At 37.5% G+C, this 24,151-nt stretch overlaps 2 protein-coding genes across 2 annotated transcripts; both read right to left on the bottom strand.

The window, feature by feature from the left end:
* Positions 1-3,298, bottom strand: LOC149815938 (transcription factor VIP1-like). Its single transcript, XM_089989397.1, has 3 exons — positions 2,638-3,298; positions 1,824-1,956; positions 1-362 (listed from the first exon to the last, which is right to left on the bottom strand). The coding sequence occupies exons 1-3, from the start codon at positions 2,691-2,693 to the stop codon at positions 276-278; spliced, it is 276 nt and encodes a 91-aa protein (XP_089845523.1). The 5' UTR covers positions 2,694-3,298; the 3' UTR covers positions 1-275.
* Positions 2,952-20,390, bottom strand: LOC149815937 (pyrophosphate--fructose 6-phosphate 1-phosphotransferase subunit alpha-like). The gene is made up of 20 exons (XM_089990655.1): positions 20,307-20,390; positions 18,509-18,681; positions 18,203-18,315; positions 15,712-15,786; positions 15,069-15,182; positions 14,923-14,990; positions 14,584-14,667; positions 12,729-12,782; positions 8,556-8,636; positions 8,364-8,457; positions 8,199-8,272; positions 7,946-8,056; positions 7,817-7,861; positions 7,679-7,735; positions 7,494-7,598; positions 7,304-7,420; positions 6,951-7,054; positions 6,188-6,353; positions 5,017-5,118; positions 2,952-3,089 (listed from the first exon to the last, which is right to left on the bottom strand). Exons 1-20 carry the CDS (start codon positions 20,388-20,390, stop codon positions 2,952-2,954), a joined length of 1,959 nt encoding a protein of 652 aa, XP_089846781.1.
* Positions 20,391-24,151: the final 3,761 nt, after the last annotated feature.

Genomic DNA, 24,151 nt, shown 5'->3' with positions numbered 1-24,151 from the left:
GAATCATCAGTAGAGGTTAGATCCAAAATTTGGATTGACTACTATATTATCTTTATACAATGAAAACCATAACAAGAACATAATCACAATGAACCGAGGGTATGCTGGCCAAGAAGACAGAGCGGCCTTCCTATAGTTCAAAAAGCTCCAATCCTCAGAGCTGCCTGATCTTGCTATGAGATTTTTCTCTGACCCACTCTTTCTACACCTGCATCGCCACAAACTATTCCATTACTGATCCCTCTGAAGATGGATAGCTTCAAATCATTCATCGATCAATCATTCTCAATCACGCCCATCTTCGCCTTCTTATCCAACCACAAAGGCTCCCATACAACCTCAACTTCCCCGCTATCTTCCATCTACAACAAACACCCAACTATATGAGTAAGGAAGAAAATGCATACCGTTGAAATAAGGCAAAAATAGAAATCCAATAAATTGCCCAAGATATAACAAAAAAAAAATAGTATTAGGGAAGAAAAAACCAAGATATTGAGAAAAGTGCAAGACCTTAAACAAATCTCAAAATATTAAGAATACCTTGTTATAATGAAACCCAGAACAAACACCCGGCTATATGAGTATATACATGCAAAAGCTAGAAATATCAACAAATCTATTTTTTTCACTTCAAATGGGAAGAGGAGATTTAGGGGCATGTGATTGAGCATGATAGATGAGAGGTAAATATGAGAATAAGTATTTATCAACAGTAGTGAAAGACAACTAAGGTTCTTCCACCAAGTTGGAAGTTCATGAGAAAGGTTGATCAGTAAGTGCTAACAAAGCACAAGTGGAGTCTTGATCTCTTCGAGGAAAGAGGATCAGAAAGAGGCAACCTACAACCAAAGGATTGCTATTTACAAGAAGTAGCGAAGAAAACTTAACAAGGATTTGAATAGATGCAAAAGTGTTTTGAAGAACTTGTTGCTTCCTGAAAATAACTAGAAATAACAAGTTTGTGCATATATGAAGTGCCTGAATTTGCACAAAAAAACTGGAGTGCCTCATATGGAGATGAACAGGTACCTAAGGAATAAATAATCATATTGTCTGAAATTATGGAGAAGCACAACAAAAGTAAACATAGCACAATTAAACATTGCAAACAGATAAAGAAGGTGAACCAACTATGGATCTAAGATCCTCTAAGCAAAAATTAATGTTCAGCATCTATATAAAGAGATAGCAGTCCATATATGAGATATCTACACAAGATTAAACAATAATGGAGATAAATAAAAAATTTACACTGCATAACATGTAGCATTTGCATTATAATAGAATGGCCTTCACATTTGACGGAGTAACTAACAAATACAGAAATTCCATCAATAACAAGGTGAAAGCTATGCTGAAGGAATTCTGTATATACATATTTTTTTTCTTTTTAAAGGCCTGAAGATAAAAACTTGAATAGGAATAGATAATTATAATGCAAATGGATGCAATGCGATGGGGGAACAGTTAATGAGAACAATTAATTGGGCACTCTGAATGCAAGGGTGACTCACAGTATAAACAAACCCCCAATCCAAAAGAAACAAGTGGTGCTTTCAGTAAGATTGGAGATTTCAAACTTGGCACAGATACCAAAAACCACTTCCAACTATTGTCATTTCAAGAATTTTTCCTGCATAAAGCCATCGTCAATATAATGACAGCCAAATCAACCTCCAACAAAAAAGCTTGTTTGAAACCTAACCACCCCTATTCCTTGAAAATCAATAAAGCAATTTGCCAAAAGCCGCTGATGAATACTTGTGAAGAAGCATTTACATAACAACAAAACACACATGAATCCAAGCAAATCTAAATACCTGAAGCAATGTAAACTGTGCTGACAAAGTGGTTGCCTCTTTCTGAAGTGTCTGCACCTTCCTCTCCAGCTCACTAGTATAAAGTATCTTCCGTTCCTTTGACCGTGCTGCAGATTGTAGGTTAGCAAGAATCCTACACATGGAAGATCCACAAAAACTCAACTTGAGTCAAAAGGAAGTCATAAACAATATGCAATCATCTCAGTAGAAACCCTCAAACAACACATTCATAACTAACACCCTCAAAATATCACCACACATCTGAAAAACTGCATCAGAGAGAAAACCACAAATCGTGATCCTCCCGTACACTGGATATATTATAGATGACTAAATAAATAGTTAAAAGATTAATAACTTACATACATTTAGAAAAACACTAGCTTGGCAGCAGAAGGGAGATTTTCCAATAGAATGACTAGAATCAGGAATAGTAGCTACTACTACTACTAAGACTAGTACTAATACTATAACGACAACGATAGTAGAAAAAACCATGATGATAATGGTGCACGAAAAGATAAGATTTTTCATGAAATTTTGGGTTTTTGTGATTAAACAATGAAAATGGTAACATTAGAAGCAAGAACAATGACGATGGTGGTAATTGTAGCCACAAGCAGAAATCGAGAAAAATTGGGGTAAATTTTTTCCCAGAAAGTCAAATTTTTATTAGAAAAGGAAATTTTAACACAATGAACAACAAATCAAACAATCAGCGACAAAATGAATAATCTTCCAAAAGTAAAACATGAAAGAAAAAGAAGAAAAAAGGAAATAGAAAAAATTTAAGAAGTAGATGAAGAAGACGAGCCTCTTAGCCCTCCTAGGATCGATCAGAGAGAGCTCAGCGAGCTTATCGGTGGGCATGGCCTTCTTCGTGTCGACCACCGACGACTCCGCTTCTAGAAACGAAGAGCTTGGCGATCGGTCGACCGACCCAGAGCGCCGGTGATGCGGCCTCCGGCCGGGATCCGGCGTGGCCAAGCCCCCATTCTCCGTCGGCGGTCCGGGCTAAAACCCTAGGCCATCCAGGAAAGTCGCGTCCATGGACAAGCTCCGCACGTGCCAACCCCTTCCACCAATTCCTCTTCCTCTGCCACCGCATCCGCTGTCGTCGGTGATCGGCTACGCCTCCTCCTTGACCACGCCACCCGCCTCCGGAGACTTCTCGACATCCATGAGGGCCGAGAACAGACTGTCGTCGCCAGAATTGCTGTCGTGGAAGAGCGAAGGGACGTCGAACAAGGGAAGATCTGCATCGACGTCGAACAGGAAGTCTTCCGGCAGCCGGAAGACGACGTCCGACTGCGCTCGCCGGTGGGAGCCCTGCCATGGAGTGTCCGACATGTGGTAGAGCGGGCCGCGGACAGAACCTCGGCCCACTAAGAACTTTTCGGCACCCGCGCCGGAATATTCGACCTCCATTCCGTCGGAAAATCTTGAGGACAAATCGTCGAAGATGGTTCGTACGTATCTTCTTCTTCCTTCGATTATACTCCTGTCACGACAGAGGGAGCTTACTTTCTTACATCGTACTGCGGGAAGATGAAGTGGGGACCCAACCCCCCCCCCCCCCCCGCTGAGCTTCGTGGAGGAGATCGCGAGGGGGATGCGGAGGGCGATGGGGCTCAAAGAAGCACACGCCAGCGTCCAACGTTTGTTGAAAATCGCCATTCCCAGCGAGATTTTTGTCCAAATCACGCTGGGAACGGCGCATCAAACATACCCTTAGGAATCAATACGGAACGGGATTGATTTGGCCTATTTAAAATAAAATTAAAAAAAGTTTGAAATATTTTTAATATTATTTTAATATTTTATGACACGTGTCATCTGGTTAAAACTGGCCAATTCAGCTCAATTCAGTCCAAAATTGGAATCCAACTGATTCCCTGAACCCTTTTGAAAATTGAAACAGTGCCAAGAGTGATTATGACAACATTGGTTTCAATGGCTCATACTTTCACTAGATCAAATGAGTTCAAACCCATATCCATATCTGAGATACTGGTATGACGTCCAGACTCAGGTCTGATTGAACTTACCATAGAAAAAACCATATCCAAGTCCTATAAAGATAACACAAAACGAAACACGTTCCATGCCCAGGAAAATAATAATTTTATAGTTTTTACATTGAAAATGTCGGGTCTTGATTAAAACTTCGGTTGGATCCAAGTTTGGCATGCAATTTCATAAACCATACCTGATTTTGTGCACTAATCAAATCCTATAGGTCCAACCCGATTTCTTAATTAGACCACCTTATTTATTACAAAACCTGAATCCTATCAGACCCAATATTGGTCGAGATCAGATCATACTCGACTGATTGACACACTTGATTAGATTCGGAACCTATGATGCCTTACAAAGAATTAGGACATAGGCGAAAATAAAGAATTAGTGTTTATAAATAAACCAAAAACTAGGTATATCTTTGTAACTTTTTCAAAATAGTATGCAAATTGCTCGAGCACTAATGTCAAAAATAACCTAACGGACCAACCAGCAAAGCTGATTAGTATGTTTATAACCAACATGCCATGCGTTCAGTTCTCCCCGATGAACCCGCCCAAAAAGAAAAGCAAAAATCAACAAGCTAGTTCAATCTTTGCCCGTCTAGCTCACTCAAGCTCGACTCTGCCAGCTACGAGACCAAGCCTAAGTTCGAAAATAAAGGAGCTGCGCCCGAACAACTATATCTTTAGCTTGTTCAGCTCGTTTACCAGCAAGGTCCAATGGCCCAGTAGGTCCTGGTGACCCAGCCAGCCGGCACCAGCATTGTTTGCTCAAACCTGACGAAAACTTTATACGCATAAAACCGATAGCCACCGAGATCCGGTTCAAACTAGCCATATCACACACACACACAACCATCTTCCATGCATTGTTCAGGTGAAAGAGAGAAGTAAAAAATGATAAGCAAAGCAGCTTACACTAGCACCCTCAAAAGACTAGAAACATCAACATGACTCGTGGCAATTTATGCCATCACAAGATTTCTCAGGCCGAGAACAAGATACCATTCACGAGCTAAGATTTATTAACCATATCTAGAACCAAAAAGCCGAAAAAAAGAAAAGAACAAAGGATGCACCAGCAGTACCACGGCGCATCTTAGCTCTACGTGCAACGCCGATATGAAACATGAAACAAGAGCTCAGAGCTGGGTCTGTGTGCTGTAAATAGGTGCAGACATGACGGCAAGAACATCCGCTACAGAAGACATGGCACTTAGAGCAGCTTTCACGACATCCTGTGAGCAACCTGGCTTCACTATGTTCTTCACCTGCAAGGCATAAGCACAGGAAAACAAACGAGTTCCAAGTCAATTTTTTAGTTCATATTGACTCATACTGTTACGGCGCTGTTTGAATGCCACAGATCTGTAATCTGTGTACCGGATGCAGTTTTCAAACATGGAATCTCAGATCCATGAAGCGATCTATAAAGGGGTGGGGTGGGGGTTGCAGATTTCATGAATCTCTGGCCTGAAGGGGGAGGGTGACCAGAGATTCATGAATCTCACACCTATACTTTTCCTTCCCTCTCCTTTGCTTCCCCTTTTCCTTCTCTCACAAAATGTCATTGAGAACTGGATTTTAAATCCCATTCTCAGATCACAGGATCTGATATAGACTCAGATCTGTGACTCGAGGTAATCAAATGCACCCTTTAACTACTTGTGTCACTGTCAGACCAAATAGTATACGAGATGATAAGTTAATAGAACATTAGTAATTTACTTTACAATTCTTTGTTTGACAAAATTCTAATAAAATCATGAAGACATAAATTCAACAAGTTAAATGATGCAATTTCACAGAAAACAAAAAATTGACCAGAAAACATTTGTTTCTACTCTATCACGAAGAGCACGTGAGAATTCAATAGACTAAAAACTATACTGTACCAAAAATGTCCGTGTCGCCAAGCATCGGATAGATACAAGACTGGCTGGTAAGAGTATCCAGGTAATATAGGAATCATCAAAAGAGTGACAATGGACTCGAATAGAGAAGTAGCTGCAATGAGACTATCAGAAAAAACCACAGGACTTGGGTGTCGATGACTTTTACTGGTGGGCTTTGTAAGGGCTTGGGTGTGGGTGACCCCACCCGGAGATTACCTGCTTCAGTGGGGAACTTCGTCATAAAAAAGAAGAAAAAAACACAGGACCATACAGTGAGGCCTGGGTAGCAGCCACAACGATTTTATAGTCTGCAAGATACCTGACCTAGAGCTTCTGCTGTGACCTTATGAAACAAATCACACAACCAATGACCACTAGCTACCATGCAACTGACTCTACGCCTAGTTGTTAAATGAAAATGGCAACAAAAAACAGACCAACCAACCTTGTCTAGATATTCCTGCAGCTTCTTGATCCGCCCCATGTAGTCCTGGTCTTCCACACAGAGTGTTACTGTCTTTGAATCAGAGCCTGGGCCTTCAAATTGAAGAGCACCAGGGCTCCTGTAGATGTCGTCCATCAAAAATGTCGCTGCATTTTGCCTCAACAGACTGGGAATGTACCCAAGAAAAAAAATGGCCCAATTAATACCAATGCCAAATTCAACGACTTGTTCCTCACGCAGAAGCATCATGGTCATCATTAGGCCACCAACAGTCTTAGGAAATGAAAATAAACAAACTTAAAACACGTGAATAAAAAAGAACATCTTAGCTATGTCGTTTGTTCTGTCGCGAGCATAAAATTTTCTATAACCTTACTCATCTATGAAAATAAAAAAACAATAAAAGATACGACAAACAAAAGCAGGACAACACTCAAAGCGACTCGACAGTTACCGCTGGATTTTTTATGTACAAAAGAAGCCGGAGTCTGTGGAGACTTGTGGCAATGATCAAATTCATTTTATGCACTCATTTGGTAATTGATTCACAGGAAATATTCAGCCTTTGCATATTGCTACGCTACACTGCTACCCAACCACGTTACACTATAAGATGTTCTTTCAAACCATGGAACCATGGCAAATAAAGTAAAAATTTATTTGAAAAGATATAAGAATGCTTTAACACAGCCAGAAAGATCATTGACGAGAGTGGAAGATGAAGTGAAAGCTGTAAACTTCACTGCAGAGTTTGGAGACATACTCAATTGCTTTCCCTTTTAGGTCCACATATGTTGGATGAATTGCAGGTTTTCCAATGGAGGTTGGGCCTGGACCCCTTGACCATCGTTTCACAGTCATCATTGCCTAAGATTATTAAACAAAGAAACAGTTATGTGACTTTATTTCCAGTCATATAATTTAACAAGGTGATTGATATTAAAAGAAAAAGGGAAAAAGAAGAAAAAAAATTCCCAGGAGAAAGAGGCAAATGTGTTTAAACTAGCTTCTTGATGCTAAAAAAAAAGAGCAACTCGTCCTTGACAATGATTGCAAATCATGAAAGACAACATTCACTGGAACTATGTTTTCCAAATAATAACCAGATATACATACAGTTATTGGAGCAGCACCACATCGCCATTTATTAACAGCATTTTTTAAGTTGGTTACAGTTGCCATGTAACCATTCAAACGAGCAGCTAGAATATGGTAGCAGATGTGCCCAAGGACCTACAAGAAAAGAAATACTTAATACCATAAACGAGAATAATAATTTTGAAACTATGGGATTACAAACTCATACATAAGCATAATCGCAGTCAAAGTTTGATGGTAATGACCCCCGAGCTTGGTATCCAAGGAAATGACATATAGCGTTGAATTTCTTCCCTTTGTAAGTTCCTTCTTTCTGAAAAGAGATGTGCATCAGTAGATGTCAACATACTTAAAGATGGCAGGCATCAACCCAATGAGATTTGGCACTCATACCATTCGCCTATTAAGCTCTTCCTCTACTAGCTGGGCTAGAAGCTTCTCTGTTTCAATCTGAATGCATATTAAAGAAATGAATAAAAAACTCAATCTATAATAGATGATGATCTTTAGAAGTAAAAAACTCAGTTTCACCTGAGACAACTGAGCAGAGTCATCTGATTCAGGACGTAGAAGCAGCTGAAAAGGAATAATCATCAGCATTGTAGAGAAAAATCAAAGGACCAGATGCACATCGTCCCAACAAGAAAGAGATAATATTACCTCTCTCCTTATAAATGGTGGCAAAAATTCAAATAAAGCAGATGCCCATGGTGAAAGTTGTGATGAAATGTTGTCCACAGAAATACCTTTCCTTTGCAGACCATGGATTTCCTAAAGCAGGTATACAACAATATAAATAAGCTAGAAAAAATCAAATGAAAGCACTTTTATCCAAGTAAAACATGAATATGTTATGACTACAAAAGAACAGATAACTTAAAAGACAAATAAATCGAGCAGCCACATGGACAACCTGCAGGAGAGCATACACTTCTGGGATGTTTTCTATAAGACCTTCTGGCAAAAGGACGACCCCATAATACTTGTCTGTTCCAAAATTAATATCCCAATAGTGACAAATAGAAAAAACAGATTAAATGTACATTTTCCAACAAAGGATCAAACATCCATATTGTACCTTGCTCAGCCCTGGCTTGAACTGCATCACAAATTTGTTTTGTCACGTCAAAAAGTGTCAGTTTTGATGCCGCCACCTCCTCACCAAGGATAACCTAGGAAGGAATTCAAGTAACAACTACTTACCAAACAAAGGGACAACATGCGATTGTATTAGGAATGGGAAAAAGGGAATCATGAAGAGAAAATGAACCATATTTGGATGTGATTGGAGTGCACATTCCAGAGCAACATGAGATGCCCTCCTTCCCATAATCCGGATGAAATAGTAATACTGAAAAGAAAAAAAGAATTTTCATGAGCAGGATATTGTGAGAAAGTTAACTGCTCTTGGGATAGCACAACTATAATTCTGCATTTCAGATGATAATCGCTTAATCAGAGCTTTGACAATCCAAATACACAAGCAGTGCAAAAGCTAAGAAAAATTGTTTCCTAGTAAAATTAGGAATACAGAAGCACCTTCCCATCCCCCAGGCCAAAAAACAAAAAGTGCACCTTAACAGAAAAGGATAGCCATCCATCAAGGATTCCTAAATAAACAGATCACCATGAAAATGATGAGCCCGCCGATAAAATCAGTATTTTCCAATTTCATACTGAAACTAATTATAATACTACTACCACATAGGAAAACTTAGCAGCTTTGTACTGCTGAGCTTTAAAAATGATTGCAGACATAAACAATGGAACAGTTCATAGCACTACGAATAGATGAGTTTTAAATAGTTAAAGCTTCTGCATTTTCAGTAGTTTTTAGTTTTTAATTTTTCCTTCTATGGTTGTGGGAGATAACCATCCCAATTGAGTGAGTCAAGAGGCAATTCAGAGTTCAGACCATAGTTACCGGAAGCGCCTAGCCTAGTGGGGAAGTGCGCTTCCCCGAAGCGCGAAACGTCGCGCTTCCGAAATGAGTTGGAAAGCACTGATTCTTTTTGGAAAGCGTGCTTCCCCCACGCTTCCCCCCTTTTTCATATTTTTTTTTGTATTTTTATTTTTATTTTACTTTTTTTCGCTTCCCCCTCGCTTCCTGTTCGCTTCCTAGGTCGCTTCCGGTTCGCTTCCTAGGTCGCTTTCGAGATGATTCTTGATTCGCTTTTAAATCATCCCACACTTCCTGCTTCTTAACATTTTGAAAGTGCCACACTTCCCGCTTCCGCTTCCCGTTCCCGCTTCCTTGACTGGCAACCATGGTTCAGACTCAATGCACCACTAATTATAATGAAAATCAATGTTCCAAGACTGGCATAATCAAATGTTCTCAATATTAATTGCCAGGTAGTTCAAGCCATCAGTAGAGCTGCCAATATTGTCAGCATCATAAACACAGAAGTTCCAAAGAACATGACAGAGGATATCCAAATCTCACTACATTTAAGAAATATGATTGTAAAACCACCCTCGAGAATTTCGTCGGGGGGGGGGGGGGGGGGTATCCTCACCCACCATGAGGGCTATAGCCCTCATGGTGCACCTTCCCCATTACCGATCGAGCAAGAGGAGCGTGGAAAGAAAAAAGAAGAAGGAAAAAATGAGTTGCAAAGAAAGGAGAAGCATACCGGAGCTTGCCGCCGGTAGGTAAGCGTCTGCCTTTTCTTTTCTGGTGCCAGTGGGCTGCAGAAAACCCCCAGACAACAAGCCGGCAGCCATGGCTGCCAGTCTTGCTGTCGAGAGAGAGAGAGAGAGAGAGAGAGAGAGAGAGAGAGAGAGAGAGAGAGAGAGAGAGAGAGGGTCGGCCGACCGACACCGGTGGTCGCCCCCTCTATCACAGGGAGAAAAGAGAGAGAGGGTTGGCTCCTTCAGCCGGCCCCCTCTACTGAGCCCCTTCTGCCCCCATATCGAACCAGGTTGGGTCTGGGTCACACCCAGACCGAACCAAGTGGGTTAAAAAGAAAAATCGGGTCGAACCAGTTTCGATCGAATCAGTTTAGACCGAGTCAGCTTGAATCGGCTCAAAACTGAACCGATTTGGGTGTGAACCAGACTGAGTTGGGTCTGACTCTCGGTTCTCAGTTCGGATCCGACTGATCCGGATCAGACCAATTCTGTATTCAGGGAGATCTGGATTTGGATTCGATTTGACTGTTCTGGATCCAAAATAGAACTGGATTTAGTTAAGATCAGTATTGGATCCAGATTAGAACTGAATTTGGGTCTAACTGAATAGATGAGTTTTGGATCCAGATCAAAATTAGGTCTGGATCTAGTCCAACAGTTCTAGATCCAGATCAGAGTAGGATCTAGATCCAACTTATAACTGGATGGACCAGTTCTAGATCCAGACCAGAAATGGGTCTAGATCCAATCAGACAATTTTAGATCCAGATAAAAAATGGATCTGGATCTAGTCTGTGATTAAATTTTAAGAATAATTATCAAAATAGCCAAAGTACTCTTGTATATACCCAAGATCCATTTTGGTAAAATGGGCATAACTTTGCACTTCGAAATCGGAATTGAGTAAGGTTTGGTGCGTTGGACTCGTATTATAGAGGGAGAATATACTTTCCCTTTGGTTTTAGTTAAATTAGGGGCACAAAAATTAAGGTTTGATGAGAAGGGTATTTTAGTAATTTTGTCAAAATATAAGAGATTATGTATATTAATACGAATATGATGTGTAATGATCAGATCCTACTATTAGAGCCACTTGAAACTCTATTGCGACTAGTGCATAGTATTCATATTCGAGGTAAGGGATATTATAAATAATTTTAGTTATGAATAAACTTTTTTGCATTGCATGTTATTGCAATATTGTGAACTAGCATGATTAAAAATATAGCTCTTGAGTGTAAACATAATGTGCATAAAATGACCATGCATGAAATTATAAGATGATTACATATACATATTAGTCATGATATGTCATGCATATTAGAAAGATATTATTTTGTGATAGTATATGTTTTTGATAAATTGTAAATAACATGTATCATGATGAGATTGTGATTAGACTTAAGTTCCTTTATTCTATTCATCTCATGTGAATGATTATATTGAGATCAACATGGATAACCTCTTAAATCCCAAAAGTGACGATCTGTGGTAAGAGTTACCTGGTTCACGATCAGAGTGCAACCACCATGGAGAGTGGGCCACAGTGATTTAATGATGTAGAGACTCTATATCGTTGTGTGCTTAGTATGAGATAAGTGTGAACCCTAATGTTATTCTGAGATTGAAGAATGAGATCAGTCGTGATCAATTCACGATATCACTCATGAGAGAACAAGCGAAATATGAATTTGTGAATGTGATTCAATGTGATGAACTTAATTTATGACTTAGGGTTATACTCACTCAGTGTGTGAGACTCTAGACAACCATGATGGTTGAAAATTATCATAGTTAGGATGTAACATGAACCATGCCGAGATTGAGATTGAGCCTGACCTCCCAGCTAGCTACCGGTGGGGTCTCTCTTTTTGTTTCACTGCAGTGCCAGATGATCCGGGGATCACTGAGAGTGTATGGTTTATTGTCTGGCCAATGTGTAGAATTAGAGTGTTCTACGCGGGTTGCTACGCCTATAGACGACTATGACCAATATACCCGGCCTAATGTTAGTTTGATGTGACAGGGTGTTTGAGAGAGTTAATGAAAGATAATTAAAACTTATAAACTTATGTGGCACATCGAAAACTAAACTCAAACTAGGGGCTTAGAGCCCACTACAGTTGTAAGCTTAAGTCTTTATTTACTTATAATTATTCCTTACTCGGTTGTAGAATCACCCCTTTGTATAATTATAATTGTAGGTTTCAGGCACACTAGCATAGACAGAACGTGATCTGCTACTTCTTCTTCAGCAAAGCACTTGTTAGTTTTTATTTTTCTTATCATTGAACATTTATGTATTTGCCATTTTCTCATATTATGAATGATGAACATTGTGAAAAAAGTGAGTTATTGGAAAAAGAATTAAAAAAAAATTTAACCATGTTTTCTCTATGTGAACTCTGTATGCTTTTCCTATGAAAAGTAATACCAACCGAACTCAGACTCTCAAAGTCCTAGATCGAGGTGTTACAAGACAATATTGAATATTATTGAAGTAATAATATTTCTTTACAAAAGCCAAATAAACCTGAAAATTTGCAACAATATTATCAAAGAACCACCACCAATGTTTCCTTGCCAGATATTTTCACCATAATCTCCTAAGAATCACTAAAAGTTTTCAAATATCTTTCTTCCCTATCTTCCCTCTTTTTTTTTTGCTTAAGATTTTCCAATATTTTATAAGAACTTGTCCAGAAATTCTCAGAAACAACATCTATGACATGAAAATAAGGACCAGCGAGAAACAACACGGCTAGACTAGCAAATCACAACATCCAGCCATCATGAACTGGTCAGTTACCTTCTCTGCAGAAAGAGCATCTACACAGACATTGCTGATTAACTGGGAATTCACCTCTGGACAAAGCCCAAAGAAGATAAGCACATGCTTGGAGAAGTTTATCCAAACATATTAGTAGGCGATACAACAATAAAAGCATTGGCAATAGATTATAACGCAAAACTGGCATTATAATGATAAATTTCAAGCTAAATCTGCTCTCCAAGTGATACAATAATGGCCTAGTATACCAAATCAGACATGAATATCTCCAATCACAATAAACTCCCATTTCATATTCAAATATTGAAATATAAAAATTAAAAGAATCTCTTGGATACACATAAACGTAACCAACAACCTAGAACATTTGGTATAACATACTTGTGTGGATATCAGTGACTACAAACTTTCTCAGAAATTTAGTTTGTATGAGAATACTTGCACAACAATACCATGAGCTGGTTTTCTAGCATAAATAAAGCTCAAAATCAAACCTGGGCTTCAGCAACACAATGGAGTATGCCACACTCCGAGGCATGCCATAAGTAGTAATCAAGACCATCAAAATTACTTTCTCTATGCAGTCTACAAAAGTTAAAACCATAAAGCCACGAGAGAGAGAGAGAGAGAGAGAGAGAGAGAGAGAGAGAGAGAGAGAGAGAGAGAGAGAGAGAGAGAGAGAGATGAATATAACTGGACAAGCTTCAGCAAATAAATGCACCTTAAGGCACACAAGACCAAACAATCTTAACAGATTCCCGTAGCCTGAGATGCAGTACTATGACAGTGCAGGAATTCCCCCGCCCCATCATAGTGCATTTTATACAATTCAAGAATGAGAAAAAGGTTCCTACAAATTAATTGCTGAAACTGTGTCATTATAATGGAAGCGGATCAGGTCATGCTGAACATGAGTGTTTTTGCTCATGCTGACATCGTGGCCATCCGATTTGCATTTTAAAAATCTCAAAAGTCAACAAAACCACGTGGCATTCATCCAAAATGCAAACAGACGGCCACGATGTCAGCATGAGCAAAAATGCTCATGTTCAGCATGACCTGATCTGCGCCCCATTATAATATATCAGCCAAACTCGTCCACCTAACGAGTGTAATCAAAGAAGGTAATTGCCTATAAAGAACAAAGTCATTATCTAGGGTTACTAACTCAAGATTAAACTACACGTGATTGAGGAATGGAGTTATGTTGCTTAGTAATACAAAAAGTTCAGGGGCCACTGAAGAGTGTCAAAGCCAGTGGGTATGTTAGTTATAACCAGAAGTCTGGTAGCTAGTTGAAAATCACCAACTATCTACCTAGTAGTGGACTTAGGTAACTCAAATGATCAAAGTTAAGAGAACGAAGATCCCACTTTTTTAAATCATTAAAAACATGAAAAGAAAAGGTAATATGTTAGATTGCTTAAAAAAGAGTTAGAAACTCCTAACCTAAGATAAAAACTAATGATGCTATAGCCCAAAGTGTTTCTTATGTCATTCTTGCAGTTTCACAAAGCAAACAAATTCTGCACCAAACTGCTGCTAAGACAACATTAAAAAGTGTTACATTTATACAAATCAAGTATGAGGAAGACAATGCGCAAACAAGACAACAATAAATATGGCATTAATGCGAGAGGAAACTAAAGCATTAGCAGTAATATGTCTTAAAGTTGACTGGCGAGGGCTTATGGACATTCTTTCTCTCTCTTCTACGACAGGGAGAAGTTTAAACAATGTATAAGAAAACGAAGGATAGAGAAAAAATGCCCAACCTGTGCATAACAAAATCCAGGATAGATGTAGAGAGAGAGAGAGAGAGAACTGCTACTAGCACTACTAGTGATTATAGAGTACTACGTGTGTTGCCTACCTTGCAGATTGTATCGAAACCAACATCAGTCTCAACAAACTGATTCTTCAAGTCTCCATACAAAGAAACGGGAACTCCCACCACCTGTATCACAAAAAGCAACCTTAACAAAGAAAAAGGATACACAATGGAGGCATCATGTTGGCCAATAACAAAAATATGGACACATTGATTTTACAAGGGCACATATATCGAGATGCAAGTTCACTTTGCATATGTGGATGCTGGAGAATGGTTAAAGTTGTTCATTATTAATGGATCAAATAACTCTGATATACTCCAAATAGATTGAATAGCAGTTACAGCTTTACATTGAAGAATGGCATTCATGTTAACTACCTTGGTCTTGCATTTTGCTTCTGCAAATGTCTCAGAAAGCTGAGCAGCATCCGAATTAGAAGTCACACCTTCAAAACAAAACAAATTAAACCATAAAAATCCTCTAACTTACTGACTTATTATACTCCATTACTTGAACCTACAACCTCCAATAATGACAAGCCCATCCAACTCCAGAGCTTGGCAAGTTGCCAGTGCAGCATTTACTTGCTCCGTTGTTCTCATTTGATCTACTGACCGTCCCAACATATCAAAGCCACCTGTACATACAGAAAAGTTGTAATAAAAACACTAGCAGATAACTTCTAGAGAATTTAATTGCGCAAACCAGAAGCATTAAGGCATTAGTGAAGCTTGTGTTTAACTAGGGGATACAGAAGTGTTTTTACCACATGGTGTGGGGATGGATGCACTTGTGATCTCTTTCAGTTGGATGCAATATATAGTCAAAACAGTAAGTAAATTTACCAGAAATAACAAAGATTTTCTTCTTAGTTGATTGTTCTTATTGAAGACGAAAAAGAAAACTATTATGGGAAAAAAGTCATTATTTAATTTTTGTGCATATTGTGATTAATGAAAGTGATCAATGAAGACATTGTGAGTCATTATAAGACTTCAATAACTGTGGGGGGAAATCGAGAATTCATTAAAGAAAACCTCCAATAGATATGACATCCAACCAAGGAATAGAAACTGCCACAATGATCCTATGAGAAAACTAGAGCATCAAAAGCTTCCATCCAGCACAAATGAACCATAGGAGAATGTGATTAGAATGACTACTACCTTGATTTTTATAGCTGGAAAGTACATCATCCGTGATTTCCAGTGTCTTTTGTGCAAATAAACCTTCAGTACCACCTGTTATAAAGCATAAAACATAAGAAAGGGCATCAACTCATGTGTCATGAAAGAAACAATAGAACATTTTAGAAACAGAAATTCGCCTTCCAGAAGTGCTTCAAAGTTAATCATACTCAACTACATTAGCAACACTGCAACAATTACAGGACAAACAAGTCAACAAAAGTAATGCTTCGAAGTCATTCATACCTAATCTACATTAGCTTCACATTAGGTTAATGCAATATATAGCTTCTAGATGGCATCAAATTCCAAGTCTGCAATAAGCTCTGCAGCTTCTTGATCAAGATGAAATGTTTCCTAGAGGATACATACCTATGTCACAGGGACACGCCATTTTGGGGGTGTTTCCCTGGTGACACAAGCGAACACGCTCTGACACGCCGACATAGACACCTACATGTACGAGATTATTTTAATACTTTTTAATACTTTTTGATGTTTTTTAATAAAACATGAATTTTTACTATTAAATTATCAAAAAATATTTTTTATTGATTACAAAAATTAAAAAGTTCTGTATCCGCGTGTCCTATTTTCTGATTTTTTTTTTGAACTTGCAAGTCGAACTTGCGTCACATGTCCTCATGTCTACGAATCTTTGTAACATAGATACATACCCCATGCACTTTGAGGCACAACCCTAATGCCATCAACTACACTACGACCAACTTGTATTTAGAAACAAAAGCAAGTGCACACCTCATGTCTCAATTTCGATCTCAATAAAAAGTATCAAAATAATAATGACGGAATTGTTGCTGCTTAATATGTCCTATTATCCTCAAGTATCCATGCGGCACACATAAAGTGCAAAAACCCTACCAATTCGACCATCCCACCCTGTACACTAAAATTACAACTGGAAAGTATCCAGGAACAGACCAATAACCTAGCAAGAAAAACATCTGCACCTTGAGGACATGCTAGAAACATCTAGGCTATCCAGCATGAAACAAATGCCGTGCTATTGTAATCAAAATATATGTTGACATACTACCAGGCTACATTTAAATTAATTCTCAAGTCAGCTAAATATATCAACTACCCAAGACAACAATAATACCAAATAAATGTGACATAGCTCACATACAGGACATGACCAAAAAATGAAATGACCTGGACAAAACTGACCACCCTGGTTTATGGGAGGCACCCAACTAAAGGAATAGTGATTAGAATATGCATCAAATAATTGCAAAAAGTCCAAGCTTATCACGGATTCAGTGTGTCAAGCCCAGGGTTTCATGAACTATCTATAAGACCCATGCTTCAGGAATGAAACACCACCAAGGCCATTCAATAACAATTCACTATATTTTAGCACACTGGACAAACGTTAAAATTTGGTTTGAAAATTTTGTTTTTGCACAAACTTCTTAATGTCATCAACTTTCTGTCAGACGAAGAAATCAGACAGAATCAACAGTGGTTAATAAATCCATTAACAGAGTAAGTCAAGGCTCTAGAATTGAGATAAAGAGAAAACAAATTTCCCTCATATATGCACAGTTACTAGCAAACACACTCCAATGAGTTGGATGGAAATTGATTATTGAGAGCTTACAAATGAGGGAAGGAATTCTTTTAAGCAAACAAGGATTTCACAAAGAAGATGGTAACACATCACAGGAAATATATGCCTAAGTTTACATTTCCATGATAATTTCTTTCTTCTTGAAAAGAAAATGAAAAGATTCCTAACACATCAAGGAATAAAAACAGCGAGGGTCCAGACAAAAAATCATCCCAAAAAGCAATAGCAGATTTCTTCTATGTGATAAATCTGATTTCTTTGCCAGCTGAATGATGCCCCAATTTCTAGAAGGACAGTGCGGATGAAGAACAAGAAAGCAATGACTATTTGACCATGGCCATGCAGAAGTATGCAAATAAAAAAATAATAAAAATATATATATATATATATATATATATATATATATATATATATATATATATATACATAGGAACTACCACACAAGAAATGTTGTTTTATGACCCAGGCATGGGTATGGCAACTCAACTTTATCCTGCAATGACCACAAAATATTCTCCAACTTGCCATATGGCCCTAGTTTTCCCCATTCTAGTGTTCTACATTTTTTTGGCATGTGAAGTGGATAACTAAATATTGCGTTACAACAATTCAAAATGTTCACGAAATTAATAGCCCGTTCAAACATAGCCTGCTCAACAACCTTCCATTAGAAACTAAGGGAGATTCTTTATCATATATATTCTACTAACCACAAAAAACAGTACAGCATAAAGTGAATAAGTGTGATCTTACGTCAATTCTTGGAAGTCCATTGCAGGAAAAAGGAGATAAATTCTCATAAAGAGAAAGACGATACAGAACTCCAATATCTGAGAAGCTAGATACTGAGCCTTTAGTCCATAAGTAACCACTTACCCAAAAAGCCCAACAATATATTTTCTGGATTGTGTAGTTTGAGGGCATTATAGAGTCCCCAAATTACATTGTTCCCTCCTGGAGATTGCCGACCTGAAAAGACAACCCCCACCCTGCATCAAAGAAGTTATCAAATGCATAAGCCCACTGACATCTACTGATTATAAGAGGAAGATCTCACTCAAGAAGACAAGCAAACTGTTGCCTAAAGAAAGAACATATAAGCAAGCATGTTTAGTAGAAATCTAGAAAAATGTATTTGAGATTTTACAGTGAAGATGAAACTATGTCTCGTGAAGAAAATACCTAATTTTCGGATGCTCTGTTATAATCTGTGCATCAGGAACCTTAGAAGCTGCCTCCAAGAAATGAACGAGTGGCTGCCCATATGTATGAGGAAAGTACCGGTTAATTGCACGAGCACCAGACGGGTCTGCAGCAGTGGTGGCATCGCCAAACTCAACCCTAACATCAGTTCCCTGCTTGCAAAGATGATCAGACAGTAAGCTAAAACACATACATGTAGCCAGTTACATTGTCAATACTGAGAAGATGGAGAAAGAAACAATGCATGCACGCAAGCATGCATGTCATTGGTCTAGATCGTCATTAAACTAGCAATACAATTTTCCTGCAGTCCCATAAAGAAAGTGAGAGAGAAGAAGAAAATCAGAAATAAACAAGAACTAATGCAGAAGCTAGTGAAGCTACTTGGAATACCCTTCGCAGCACGAGCTAGGCTCCTTTCGAATCACTTTCATCTGTGAACACGCCCCACGCTTATCTTACTTCTAGCCAAAGTACCAGTAATGGATCTTTAATTTTAAAAAATAACATCAACAGTAACAAAGAAAACATGTTCAAGTTGAGAATATCGTCCGCAACAAATGACCACTGAACCTAGCGAGATCAACTTTTACCAGCCATTAGAATGACTGGGAAAAGTCCTTATTTGGAAGTGGTAATTTTTTTCTTGAAAATTTAAACATTCATATCACGTAGAAAGCATGAGGATGCATGGCCATGAAAAATTTCATCACCATTTCTCCACCTCTTCACCTCAAGTGTCGGAGTGAGAAAAGAACAGGAAAATCCTGTTCAAAAATAGGAAACAGAATCTTCCCATGCACGTCCAAACGAAAGATATCTTTTCATAAGAATGCCATGTTTTTGTATGTTTCACCAGCTAAGCATGTGAAGAATTCCATTTTGAGAAAAGCATACAGTGAAAATTTGCATATCTGCACACATCTCATGCTTTTCGTATGATATGATTATCCAAACTTTGTAAGAAAATTCTTATCATTTATCAAAAAAAAAGAAAAATCTTATCACTTCCAAGCACCGGGTAGAAAAGTTCTGAAACGTACGGATGGTGACATTATAAAAAAATATGAAAATACTTTCACATGAAAATTTTCTCTCATATTTGGAAAAGCACAGGAAGATTCTCATTTCACATTCAGTACCGGAAAATCATTAAGCAATCCACGATTTTAGAAAAATCACCATAGCATGAAGGAGAACGATTCCTATTGAGCATCAACAGGCACGAAAAATAAGATCCTAATAAATTTCCAAAGCATAAAAAACAAAACAAATCCGAAAATTATCTTCTCTCATTTTAACCTCTCAGATTTTCCAGTTACTAACTCAACGCCAACTCAAAATCAAGAAGAAACAGAGATCCGGAGATGCAGAGTCTATCTCATCCCACAACACAAGATGTCGATCACATCTCATCTGAAAAGACACAACATCAAATCAACAAACAATCCGAAAAAAAAAAAACAAATAAACGAAACGCTCCTATAGAGCAATCTCCATACAGAAACTCACAGAAAAACTCCAAAATAAAAATGATCTCAAGAATATACAACGCTTCCAGTTAGATTCGTCACTGAAAATGAGATGAAACCAAAAGAAAACAAATTCGATCTAGAAATCGAACAATTCCCACCAGAAAAATGCTGCTAGAAGAAACAAAATTCGATCCCAAACGAATAAGGAAAAAAAGGAAAAAATCGTGAAAACTTATAACAATGAAAAGAAAAAAGAAAACACGAACGCGCGCACACACGTACACACACAAACAGAAGCCTACCTGAAGGCAAGGAGGCATCTCGGGCTGATACAGCGTGCGCTCCTTCTGCAGAAGCGAGAGCTCTCTAGGGAGTCCAAAATCCATCCTCGCTCCCTCTCTCTCTCTCGTTCAACACACGCAGTCTCTCAGAGTGTCCTCCAAGGAGAAGAAGAAGAGGAAGAAGAACAGCTCTTTCTCTCAACACACACAAACACGACTATCACTCGCTCTCTGCGATTGTCCTCTTAAAGGGGAAGGTGGGAGGTCTGTCTTGGAATTCTCACCTACCCGGCGGTGTCGTTTTGTATGAAGGGCTCTAGCTCGACCGCTCAACGAACCCAGAAACCAAAAACCATCAAGCTCTTTCTCGGAAGCGTCTTTTTCTTCAGCTCGCGGGATCGGCCGTCCCTCTCTCTCTCTCTCTCCTGGTGTGGGATTGTTGAGGTGTGGTGACGAGGACAGTGGCTATCTTCCCGCCATCTGCCAAACGGCCGAAATGCTTAGATATGCTGAATCTTTTTTTATAATGACGGACGTGCCCCCTCTGCTTTGGAGTTCGTCTTTCTTGTGAATCGTGACAGGTGAGTTAGTTGGGGAATGTGGCCATGGCATGGACTATGTCAGCAACGTAAAAACGGGTCGGATCCAGGCACGACAGATATATCCAGATGTAGGTATTAATCAGTCTCGCACTTCGCATTCGGGTTTAGAGTTCCGACGAAGTGAGCGTATACCCCGATCCGGATCCGATCAAAGTACGGCGGTCATTACCCTTGGGATGTCAAGAATTTATCCGATATGAAACCGAGTTTGATTCTGTTTAGTTGCATTGCATTTGGTAAGCCAAAATATGGTTTTGATATTTTGCTACCAATTCCGATAAATATCTGAATTTGATGGATATCCAAATCCGTTTATAGAGCTAAAAAAGCTGATACTTTTCACCATTTGAATTTTGAATCTGAATTCAAATCCGTTTAACCAATATCCGATTAGTCTAATATGGTATTGTCCAAATTTAGTCAGAATCTGGACGGGTTAGACGGAACGGAATTTGGTTTACGGTGCAGAACCTGACTAAACGGATTTGGATTTGGTAGAATATCCGGAATAGGATTGAACCATGTACATCTCTAAGGTCGAATGTCTCAGTGAAAAAATATGATTATTAAGGTTTTTCTAGGCAAAGAAAATAATGCGATAAACTAAGAAAATTTTCTACAAATATCAGAAAAATGTAGACGGAATTTTAAGATACAAGAAAATACATAAGAACATAAATGGAAAATACTAGAATATTAAAAGTTAAAATGCATCAATATAGCAAATAAATTTTAGTCGAAGCAAGATATTTTTCGAAATAGATACTAGTTTAAAAATGCCCTGTTTTTTTGGAGATTTATTGGTTTTCTTCAAAAAAAAATCAATATTATTATGATATATTCAAAATATTGCCGGTATTTGTGACTACTATTTATGATCAAAGGGCATTAGGATTTAAAATATAGAAAATAAATATGAACATAAATAAAAGTACCACAATATTAAAAACTAAAATATGTTAACATAGCACATATATCACAATAAAAACAAATATATTTTAAAATAATATTTTCAAAACATCATGTGTTTTTTAAATATGTCATTTTTAAAAAAATATCTCAAAAAAATTATTATGATATATTCAAAATATTTCTGATATCTTGTAACCATCATAGTGCTAGTCTTGGCTAGGATCTATAGACCCAAAGCAACTCGAGGTTGAAGTGAGATGCCGATGGATCTCTTAGAGGTCCTTGAGGTTATGTTTGGCGTTTGATATGTAACACAATTCGGTTCATGAACTCTCATTTTCTGCTCAAACGAATCATGGGCCATGGCCACAACTGAATTCTGCCACAATGAATTGAAAATTTTGTACTTGCAAAATATGAAAATCATGGGAAAAGCATGTTATATTCAATTTATCATATTTTAAAAATGCTATAATGATTTTCCTTATTTCTATATGGGTGCTTTTGATTTCATTACGGGTGAAAAGTTTTGTTTTGTATAATGAGATGACCAACTTAGTCATTTTCAAAGATGTTGAAAGCAATACTTAGAAGTAGAAGGTATCAATGCATAAGATAGATAAATCCTTATGACCGACCAAAAGAGAAGATGAGAAACAAGACAAAGCAAAAGGTAATCTTGATATCTTTTTATTTGAAGAGTTTTTTCTCTAAGTGGATCATCATGGTCTTAAACCATAAAACATGAAGCTCAGCATGCCCTTTATGATTCATCCTTTGCTATTTTTAGGTTTTACAAAAAGAAATCCTTCTATTTCATTGCAAGCTTACTCATTTTATATTTTATTCTCACAAAAAACTCTACCTTCAAGCTTTTTCTTCATAACAATGAAAAAAACTGACAATTGCTAATAAAACATTAAATACAAATTCATGGTTAGAGTGCACATACCTCAAAATAGGCCCCCCTTGGCCTCCCAATCCACTAAGGTAAGTTCTCTAACTTCCCTTTTGTGTTGGATTCCCAATTTCTAATTCTTTGATTTTTACATAAATTTTTTTATTCACTACAATATTTTTTTTATTGGCAAGGTAGGTGGGGATGTCCCAACCCCCTTGAGATTTGATTTCCATATGGGAGTCAATGTAGGAGGGCAAACCTAGTGTAAGATCCACAAATTTTTTTGATTTTTTAATCAAAATAAAGAGAATTTCTGTGTGGCAAATTCAATTTATATTTAACTGAAAATATTAATCAATTGGGTGACTTAATATTTATTCAAGATAATTAAGATTAATTAACATTTGTTGAATTAAATATTAAGCATTTAATTATTAAGTATAATTAATTAGTACTTATTTGATAATTAACAAATAATTAATTATAAACTATGCTTAATTAATATTAAGTGGATAATTACACTTGAATTATTCATTAAATTGAGAATTTAAGTTAAGGAGAATTTGTTAAATATTAAAAATATTTTAATATTCTTTTTAGAGTTTGGATCTAACTTGGATTTAGATTGAATCCAAATAGAGTATGATCCAACTAGAAGATCCAAAGTGAGAATTTTAACATTTGGAGTTTCTAAAAGTAATATATGACCCAATGTGAAAATTTCATAATTTGGAGTTTCTAAAAGTAATAGCAAGAAAAATCAAAACTTGTAAATAATATATTATTTCAAAAGGTAACTAGGGGTTAAACACTTAAACCTAGTTGGAATGAAACCAACTAAGGGGGGGGGGAGTGCTATTTTGGCTTAGTTCCTACATTAGAGAGTGTGAGGGATTAGAAACACACATGGATCCCAATATAAAATCTCTATAATTCCTAGAAAAAAAAATGAAAATACATGGAATGATAGCATATTGTAACTTACCAAATTTGAACATCATTTCTAACTATAGATATACTTCAAAAATAAAATGACATCATTAGAAAGCTATGAACATCATTTCTAACCATAGATATGCTTCAAAATAAAATGACACCATTAAAAAGTTATGAACATCATTTCTAACCATAGATCTAACATTTTTAACCATGGTTATGAATCACAAATTAGTAAGTCACCATTAAAAATTAGTGAATACCATTTTTGACCATGAATAAGAATAAAAAATGATAAAAACACAATACCATAAAAGAGAGAACATTAGCAAGGATATGCATGAGTTTTTCTTATGAAGGTCCTTGTCCACACTCACAAGCATTACATGAATGCATGTATGAAAAGAAGAGAAGCAAGGCATGTTCAAATACTGCACAAGTGTGAGGTTAACTTACATTTGAAGGTATATTTTATAAAATCACTTAATCCAAATGAAATTCCTCCACCACAAAAT

This window comes from Nuphar pumila, chromosome 15, assembly GCF_984573655.1.
Source record: "Nuphar pumila chromosome 15, dmNupPumi1.hap1.1, whole genome shotgun sequence".
In the NCBI taxonomy this organism is placed as follows: domain Eukaryota; kingdom Viridiplantae; phylum Streptophyta; class Magnoliopsida; order Nymphaeales; family Nymphaeaceae; genus Nuphar; species Nuphar pumila.
The sequence above is the reverse complement of the archived record's forward strand: the minus strand, read 5'-3'. Positions and strand labels throughout refer to the sequence as shown.

Coding starts and splice junctions, on each gene's coding strand:
- LOC149815938 (XM_089989397.1), bottom strand. CDS start 2,693: ATGCCCACCGATAAGCTCGCTGAGCTCTCTCTGATCGATCCTAGGAGG. Junction 1,957..2,637: donor GATCCTAGGAGGGCTAAGAG/GCTCGTCTTCTT, acceptor TTCCATGTGTAG/GATTCTTGCTAACCTACAAT. Junction 363..1,823: donor CACAGTTTACATTGCTTCAG/GTATTTAGATTT, acceptor TGTTTGTTGTAG/ATGGAAGATAGCGGGGAAGT.
- LOC149815937 (XM_089990655.1), bottom strand. CDS start 20,390: ATGGATTTTGGACTCCCTAGAGAGCTCTCGCTTCTGCAGAAGGAGCGC. Junction 8,637..12,728: donor ATGCTCTTTCTGCAGAGAAG/GTAACTGACCAG, acceptor TTTTCTTTTCAG/TATTACTATTTCATCCGGAT. Junction 6,354..6,950: donor CTAAAAGGGAAAGCAATTGA/GTATGTCTCCAA, acceptor GTACATTCCCAG/TCTGTTGAGGCAAAATGCAG.